Below are 9,698 nucleotides of genomic sequence, written 5' to 3'. Positions count from 1 at the left end.
CTCTCTCTTCTCTCTCTCTCTCTCTCTCTCTCTCTCTCTCTCTCTCTCTCTCTCTTTCTTTCTTTTTGTTAAGTGCATCTTCTCTGACTGAATCCAAACCCAGCAGTCCTCTGGTGTATATGTGTTGGGGGCCTCATATCAGCTGGTGTATGCTGCCTGGTTTGTGGTCCAGTGTTTGAGAGATCTCGCGGGTCCAGGTTAATTGAGACTGCTGGTCCTCCTACAGGGTAGTTCTCTACCTCAGCATCTTCCAGCCATTCTCTAATTCAACCAAAAAGGCCAGCAACTTCTATCCATTGGTTAGGTGCAAATATCTGTATCTCTTTCAGCTGCTTTTTGGGTCTTCTGGAGGGCAGTCATGATAGGTCCCTTTTTGTGAGTGCTACATAGCCTCAGTAATAATGTCAGGCCTTGGGGCATCCCCTTGACCTGGATCCAACTTTGGACCTGTCACTGGACTTTCTTTTCCTCAGGCTCCTCTTCATTTTCATCCCTGCAGTTCTTTCATATAAGAAAAATTATGGGTCATAGTTTTGACTATGGAATGGCAACCCTCTCCCTCACTTGAAGCCCTGAATTTCTACTGGAGGTGGGCTCTATCAGTTCCCTCTCCCCACTGTAAGGCATTTTATCTAAGGTTCCTCCCTTTGAGTCCTGAGAGTCTCTCATCTCCTAGGTCTCTGGTGAATTCTGGAGAGTCCTGCCAACCTCCTACTTCCCAAGGATGCCTGTTTCCACTTTTTCTGGTGGCCCTCAGGTCGTCAGTCCTTCACACACACACCCACCAAATACCACATCATGTTCCCCTCTTAACCCCAATCTACTTTCCCTCCCAGGTCCCTCTCTCCCCCTCTGTGATTACTTCTTTTTTCTTACCCAAGTGGGACTGAGGCATCCTCACATGGACACTTTAGCTTGTTGATCTTTTTGAGTTCTGTGGGGTGTATGTTGGGTATTCTGGGTTTTTTTGTTAGATTGTTTTTGTTTTTGTTTTCGTTTTTGGCTAATATCCTCTTATTAGTGAGTATATACCATGAATGTGTTTTTGGTTCTAGTTATCTCACTTAGGATGATATTTTCTAGTTCTATCCATTTGCCTGAAAAACTCAGGATTTCCTTATTCTTCCTAGCTGAGTAGTATTCCATTGTTTAAATCAACCACATTTCTCTATCCATTCTTCTGTTGTGGCATATCTGGGTTCTTTCCAGCTTCTGGCTATCACAAACAAAGCCACTATGAACACAGAGGAACAGGTGTCCTTGTGGCATGGTGGGGCATGGTTTTCCAGGTAGGATTTGCTGAAGGAGGCAGAGGCAGGAGGATCACAAGTTTGAGGCCAGCCTTGGGCAACACATTTTCTCTCTTTTAAATTCATTTATTGCATGTGAGAGACATGAAAAGAGTCCTAGTAATTTAAACATGAAATTCAATTATAATGTATTAAGATTCAGATCAATAGAACTAAGTTTAAAGTAACATATTTATCATTCGTGTAACAGTTGGATAATTGGATAATTACTAGATTTTTAGTAATATTAAGAAAAATGAAAACACTTACTTTAGATCCAAAACAGTGAAACAAAAATGCAACATGATAATAGAAAAGTACAAACCAGACAGATGAACTGGGGAATATTACAAATGCTCAGGTTTTCAATTTCTTAACAATACATATCCCCAGTTTCCTTTAAATGGAAAAAATCTCAACAAGAAAGCTGAAAATTATACATTACAAGATAAATTTGTACTACAGACTCCAAGGAAGAATCACTGGTTTGCAGGGGCATAAAGTATTTTCATTTGCGATCTCTTTGTGGAAAAAAAAAGATGGAAATATTTGCAAGTCTTCATGATGTGTTTAGCTAGGAGTTATTTTCTTGTAGCCACAGCTCTCAAATTCCCTTGCCTCCCTTACTAAAAGCACAGACAATTCTCAGAAATTGCATGCTGAAATTTTTATTGGAATATTATAGACAATCAACACTAATTCATTGGCCCACATGTCTAAAGGAAATAATCTCAGGTACTCTCTGAAAGAAAAAAGGAAGGAAGAAAGTTATTGAAAAATTGGGACATTGTGGACTTCTTCAATTGCTACTGGAACCCCAGAAGTGAGAGGGATAGGAGCCTACACCCACTTCTTTCTCTAGCTCCTACACCTCATTCCCTCTCCATTTTCTCAGGTTTATTCTTGTCAGGCACATAGAAAACAATGGAACTAAGCTATCTTTACAAATGATTGTGAATGAGTGTTCTTAGATTGTTCATCCATTGGTTCTGATTTGAAAGGTTCTAGGATATATTTCCAAACTCTTTCAGTACTATGTGCTGTAACTGGGTTAACAACTGAAACTAACCTAAATACTTATCTACAGAACAAGCCTTAAGGAGATCATAACAGACCATGCAATTTAATACAGAACAACAACAAAAAAATTCTGAGTATACAAACAACAAAATAAAATCAAGTAAAGCATGCTGTGGGGGAGATCCACAGACTTTACGAAGCAAGGAAGTGTTCTAAGAAATGTGGTTTTTGAAATGAATAATCGAAACATCTGTTGGATTTATTCATGTATGCCTCAATTTTCTACTGTATAAACCCACATAACATATTAATATTTCTAAGGGGATTGTCAAAGGATTAAAATTAATATCTTTCAAGGACAAAAATTTGAACATAGTATAATATATAGCTAGAGTAGTCTGCCATATGAAGCCCTAGGTAGGTAGATTCTGACAAACTAGGTCATACACAAATTTATAAGAACATGTTAAAAATGTAAACAGGGTTAGAGGTGGGTTAAGGTATTACTAAGGGAACATGGATCTAAATATTTCTGCATGAGTGGGGCAAATTATATTCACTTGAGATAAGAGGTCAGTAAGGGTAAATTCAGAAGACAAGACCAATGAGAGACTGTTTCTATACTCTTATAAACCAAGTCAACTCAAAATGTAATCATTGATTAAATCAATCAATCAATCAATCAATATTTGTTAATTAATTTAAAAAAAGGAACATGGAGCATAAAGGAGCTTTGGAACTACGTTCATCATAGGCACAAGTACATTGAAGAGCTTGTGGATAGTCTTCTCATACCATCAAAGATATTTCACGCTGTACTATCTGAATCCCAAGATTTTAGATAGGGCTGAAAATAATGTCATGGCCAAATGCTGCTAGTTAACTAATTTTCAAACAACTATTTGACATATACAGATGAAAGGTCTTTATATTTATTTACTTGACTCATTCATCTTACCTAAATTGATCACCAATGATAGGTGAAAAAGAGTATTTTAAATCTGTTTGTTTAACGGCAGGTGATAAAAGCTTTCCTCTACTTCTATAATGTGGAGGCCCTCTCTGATTCTTAGGAAGAGGTTGTTCCTTCTCAAGATCTCCATGTTGGGGTGGTCCTTGTGACTTCCCAGGAGAAGAAGAAAGTGGCTTTTCAACCTCTTCTACATTTTCTACTCTAGCTTCCTTTTTCTGTACATCCCCAGAGTTGGCAGAAGGCTCTTCATTTGCTTGTGGTGGTGACTCACCCTCTTGAGTATTCCCTGCATCTGCATTAGCAGAAGGGAGATCTGAATCTGAGTTCTGGGTTTGTTGCACAGAATCTGCATAGAAAGGACCAAAAGACATGAACACATTGATAAAAGACTTTCCTCTTGTTTTCTTTCCCCGATCTGGTCACACAATCCTTTCTCTAAAAAACCTTTCTGTCAACTGCTAACTTCCTCTCCCAGATATGCTCATCTTGGCTTTCTTATTCTGCAATAAAAAACAAACAAAACAAAACAAAACAAAACAAAACAAAAAAACCACAGAGGTTTTTGTATTTGTGAACCTAGCAAACAACAAGTTTTGTACCCATATTTATCACCTTAGGTATTTCCAAAATCAAATAAGTAATAATGGGAAGAAAAATACATTAACATCATGAGGGTTACAAATTGTATTTCAGGGCAAGTTAAAATTTTTCTGCTTGTGCAAAAGACTTTAGTTTGAGTTTGCCATCTCTAGAAGGAAATATGAGTTAGCTGTTCAAGTCTTATACAATTCAATACAGAAAAAGCATAACAATAAAATATCTTAAATGCCTGGGAACAATATACTTCTGTTTTTCCTCTAATCAAAGACAATTACTTAATAACAGGAGAGGCAAAGAGAAATACGGAAAGCTTAGTATTTTTTCAATTTATTAAAATGCTCTAAAATTATATACAGGATTGCAAAGAAAAAATGAAAGCATGGATTATCTCAGCAACAGAGAAATCAATATTATGGCACTTTTGTTTTCTGCCTCATCTCACAGTGGTGATTTGTGCTGGGAAGCAAAAATTCTCTTCTGCAGTGTCGCTACCGTCTCTGACCAGCAGAAAAGAAGCAACGAAACCGATGTCCTTCTCAAAGCAGTTTACTCAGGAACATAACTATGTGCACTAAAATGATCCCCCTTCCTCTGATCTCTCTCAGCCATCCACTTTTATACCCTCTAGTCCACTCCCCATCACCCCATTCCACGTAGGCCCAGTTCATTGGCTCAGGTGTACGTTTGTCACGTCATCTGATCTTTCGTCGTGGTATATCTGTGCAGTGCAGTTTAACGGACGTGGCTATCTTGAGGGATATGAGGAAGTCAGTTGTTAGCCGTTAGACTTGGAGGCAGTCCCAGGTGCTATCTAGGGGCCGCAGTCAAACCCGCTCCTCACACTGCAGTTATAGTAACTTTGTCTGTCCTTCACTCAGTTGGCAGACCTCAATAAAGTATCCATCATCAATTGAGGAATATTTATTTATATGCATAGAGAAATTAATATTTATTAATCACTAAGACAATATATAATGACATAATTCACTGAAACATAGACAGTTAAACAGTATACAAGGATGATGGATTGGTCTTTACCTGGTTCTTGTTGCATATTAGATGTATTATTGACAGCTAGAAATGAAGAACAGAATAAAGAGAAACTTCAGACCATGATCTTTCAGAGCTTACAGAGGTCTGACAAAAAAAGCGACTTCCTGAGTCAAACTTCTAAACACAATTAAGCTCAGCAGTTACTCTCTGAGAGCTTCTGGAGACGTACAGGTATGTAAGCACATGTGCAAACGCCTTGTGTTCCTATCCTCCTAAACGAAACACAAAGATCTTTTAAATTCTCCCAGAATAATATCAAACTACTCCCTATTGAAACGACACTGCATTTTTGAAATTATGTTGCATAATTCAGCTTGAAAATATGTCTCACTCATTTGTTTCTTCAATGTCCCTTAGTACAGTCAGGAGACAAATCCCTGAGTACCCATCTTAAAATGTTACATGATCTGCTTAACATCCTGGAGGTGTGCTGAATAAAATATATGAAGTTGGCTCTGATGATTATATGTCAGCATCTACAGAAATATAGTTATTCTACATTTCTATACTTTGAATTAATCCTGGTGTGTCTGTCCATATCATGTTTCTGGTAACCACTATGCAGCAAAGCTGGCTGCTACTATTTGCTCTATGGTAATATACTCTGAAATCTGTCCTTTTTTTTTTTTTTTACATGATTCTTTATATTGTACAGAGCACTTTCCTCACACAAAATGGGCCATCATATTCCTCTCTTCAAGAATTTTATGGATTTCAGGAGGACTATTAAGTGAAAAGATGATGTTACACACAAAAAAACATAACTATTCAAACATTTCTCACAGAAATTCTATGATACTGTTTCTTTTAACCATGTCTGTCATTTCTCCCCTGTTTTCTCCCCTGTTTTCCTTGAATGTCTCCAGATCCCACCCTGGTACCTTCATCTGGGTTCTGAGCTGAGTTCAGGGCCAGCAAAGCTGCTATGAACAGGTCCACAAGCATCTTGGAGGAGGCTCTGGACTTTCTCCCAAATGTGTGCTGAGACATGCACAGTCATACTCTTTATAAAAGGAAGACAAACAATGGCATCTTTGACCATCAGCTGGTTGACCTTGCTCCATTATTTCTCTTTGGACTATAGCCCAGTGGGTGGAGTGTGAGAAATTTTCACTGTGCCTTATCTACAGGAGCAACACCTAATGTGGTGATGATGTTAAAGGATAATTGTCTCCTTACAGACAAGTATTATTCCATTGTTTGTATGTACCATATTCTCAAAACCTCTACAGATTTAAGACATTTAGTTTGTTTTCCTTCCCAGTTACTTTAACTAGAGTCACAGTGAACATGAGCAAGTATCTGAAGAGTAGATTGTTGAATCCTTTGGCATATGCCAAGGACTGGTTAATCTGGGTTATGTGGGAAAATTTATTTTAGGTTTTCAAATTCCTGACCCCTATTTCCATACCCAATGTCTAGTTTCCTAACCCACAAAAAAAAATGAATGGGGGTTCATATTTTATACATTTTCCTCAGGATATGTTGTCTGCTCTATTCTTGATCTTCACCATTCTGAGTGGTGTAACATCAATTCTCAAAGTACTATTAATTTAATTCTCTACCTTCTAAGAATTTTTAACATTTCCTTCATTGTTTGCTGACTGTTTTTAGTTCATCTCTTTGAATCTTCTTTGTAGATCATTTGTCAGTTTTCATTTGAGCCATTTGACCTCTGAGTTGTTTCTTTGTTATGACTTCTGTTTGTATCCTGGTTATTAATTAATTTTCAGAAGTACAACTGGCAAGGATTCTCTCCCACCCTTTGGGCTATATCTTTGCTTGACTGATTATTTATTTAGATGCACAGAATTAATTTTATGTTGTCATGTTTGTCAATTATTAGCCTTAAGTCCTCTATGAATGAAGTCTTCTTTATAAAGTCCTTTCCTACACTTGGCTCTTCATTCAGCACTCCTGTAGTTTTCTTCAAATAATTTCAGGCCTTTAGGTTTTACATGATGATCCTTCAAAGATTTATTTGTATTTGATTTTATGTGTAGAGTTGTAAATATGGCTACTATTTTTCTGCATGTGGACATTCAGTTTTTCTAGGATGATTTTTGGGGCATCCTGCCTTCCCTGCATTTTGAAATTTTGGTGTCTTTATCAAAAATTACATGATTGTAGCTATGCATACTCAAGTTTGGGCTTCTTTTTTCATTACGTTGATCCAAGTTTTTTGTTTGTTTGTTTTGTTTTCTGTTTTGTTTGTATGCTTGTTTGTTTGTTTGTTTGCTGTTACCATAGTTCTTTAATATTATACTTCTGTAATCTGAACTGAAATCTGATATTGTAAACCCCTCCCCAAATTGCTTTTTTCTTAGAATAGCTTTGATGATCCAGAGGGATCTGTGTCCATATATGAAGTTTGTGATGTTAGACAATTTCTGTGAAGAATCCCATGTGTATTTTGGTTGAGATTATGTTGAATCTCTAAATATTGTTAGGAAAAACATGTTACAATGTTAATGATACCAACTCAGGACCTTGGGAAATGTTTCATACTGTGCTGGTTCCTACATCTCTTCTTCAGAGAAAAAGTTCTACAGATTTGAGTGTAGAAATCTTTCACATCTTTGGTTAGGTTTTCTTTTAGATAGAATTTTATGCTTTAGTGCAGGCGAACAATTTTATGCTTTCTTTTTCAGTATATTTTTAATTGATATTTGGAAAGGGTATAGATTTTTTTCCTAAGTTGATCATGTTTTCTGCCACTTGGATGAAAGCATTAATCCATTCTCAAAGATTTAGCAGGTAAATAAATGGACCTAGAAAATGTTATCATGAATTATATTACCAAGATATAGTAAGGCAATTGCTCCATGTTCTAGTTTTTCTGTGGTGCTTAGATGTGATTTTCAATATTGAATATATAATATGGAGTATCCAAGGAAGTAAAAATGACAAACAATGTGAAGAAGGAAAAGAAGCTTTAGAGATGGCCACGGTAGAATAAAGATGCTGTGAGAAAAGATGTGGAAAAATGAAAAGAAATGAACTGTTGAGGAGTGCCATACTGAGGTAGAGGAAAGAAAGAAAGACAAATAACACTATATATGTTTTAGAAACAATAGGGAGATAACTGTTTTATTTTTTCCTTGAAATAGTTATAAAGCATAAATGTATATGTTTCCAAAAAGCACAGGTATACTTTAAATTAAATACACAACTGGGCTGGTAATGCTTCCCACAGACAGCATAGATGACCAAACCAAAACTACAGAAATTGGCATGGGGAAATTCCTTTAGATTTGTTGGTCTAAGAAACAAACAAAACAATCAGCCTTGTAATTGTCTTTGGTTGCATTCTAGAGCTTCACTAGAGCTTCTATAAGACCCTATTATAGAGAACTACATATTTTGAACATGTGACATGGAAGAATACAGCTGGAACCAGCCTAAAAACCTTCAGCCTGAAATGTACCTCCTATAAAAGTTTCTGAGAAGCTTGGTAAATAAGAAATGTAGTAAACAGTCTCCTTAAAGATAACTGGTTACTCCCACTCTCCTGAAGCAGTATAGTCTCTACACTGAAAATTCTTAAACTTTTTCCATGCCATAATGAGAGTGTGTTCTTAATAGAAGATGCTAGCACTTGGCAAATCTACTCCAGTTATAACTTCATAGTTTTCTCAACACTTAATGGCTTTAAGGGAGAAAGAGAGAGTGCTTGGACCTGGGAGTTTCTTTTACTGAATGTAAGGGATCTGTATGGTTTCTCCAGTTACTAAATTGACAAAGAGAATGTCCTTAGTGGTTTTCATTGGGTGTCTTAGGAAGGCTTCAATGGGAAACACAGAGAGAAACAACATATCTAAGAATAAAGCTGTATGTTTCATACTGTGTAATCCTGGAAGAAGTCCTGCAGGAATCCAGTCTTGACTGTGCCCTACGCAGTGGTAGCTTCTGCTAAATGTCACTCTACTCAGATCCATTACCTGACTTCCTTCAGTGTTAACAACGAGTGCAGAGTATATTGTATCATGAAAGAAAAATATCACCTCTGATTTCAATGGAAACAGAAATCAGATTACAGAAGCGTTGATAAGCAAAAGTACTATGGAGGAAAGTGGGGAAGAAGAATGATCAGTATCAGGTTGTAGTTCTGCACAACCTAAGACATTTTGTTCTGCTTTAATATTATAATATTTATTGCATAATATTATGATATTTATTTATTTGTCAAATGTTTATATTTCCTGTTCAAGAAGTCCATAAAGATATATAATGGAGTTTGATCAAACCTACCCTCTTTTCCCTCCTCCATTTCCATACTATCCACCCAACTGGGAATGTTTTCCTAATTTTGAGAGTTCTTTCTTTGAAAGTCACTGAGTCCACCTGTATGTCCACAGCTGTGAAGCTAGATTATTTAGATTAGATTGATGATGTCCATTTCTAACCATTTTCCTAAAAAGAACACAATTTTATTCTCTTTTCTTATTTTTTTACTTAGAATTTTTAATTCATAAAAATATAATGGCTTTTCTTGTGATATATTCATGCATATCTATCAGTGTACTTTTCTTATGAGAATCACTTATACTACTTCCCTCTGTTCTTTCCTTTTTTCTTTTTTGGGTATTTTCTTTATTTATGCTTCAAATGTTATCACCTCTACAGGTCTACCCTCCAGAAACCCCTTTCCCCTCCCCCTTGCCCTGATTTTTCTAATACCAGTCTTTACTTATGCTTGCAACTCTCTCTCTCTCTCTCTCTCTCTCTCTCTCTCTCTCTCTCTCTCTCTCTCTCTCTCTCTC

At 36.6% G+C, this 9,698-nt stretch overlaps 1 protein-coding gene across 1 annotated transcript in view; it reads right to left on the bottom strand.

Annotated features, from left to right (window-relative positions):
- Positions 1–3,263: 3,263 nt before the first annotated feature.
- Positions 3,264–9,698, bottom strand: part of LOC110314916 (submandibular gland secretory Glx-rich protein CB-like) — a 28,920-nt gene continuing 22,485 nt past the window's right edge. Inside the window, exons 4-5 of the mRNA XM_021189107.1 lie at positions 4,921–4,956; positions 3,264–3,628 (exon numbers count right to left, since the gene is read on the bottom strand). Of these exons, the coding sequence (XP_021044766.1) occupies positions 3,264–3,628; positions 4,921–4,956 (401 nt within the window). The remainder of the gene's footprint in view (positions 3,629–4,920; positions 4,957–9,698) is intronic.

The sequence above is a fragment of the Mus pahari genome, unplaced genomic scaffold, assembly GCF_900095145.1.
Source record: "Mus pahari unplaced genomic scaffold, PAHARI_EIJ_v1.1 scaffold_8652_1, whole genome shotgun sequence".
NCBI lineage: Eukaryota > Metazoa > Chordata > Mammalia > Rodentia > Muridae > Mus > Mus pahari.
Note: the sequence above shows the minus strand (reverse complement) of the source record. Positions and strands in the feature narration are given on the sequence as shown.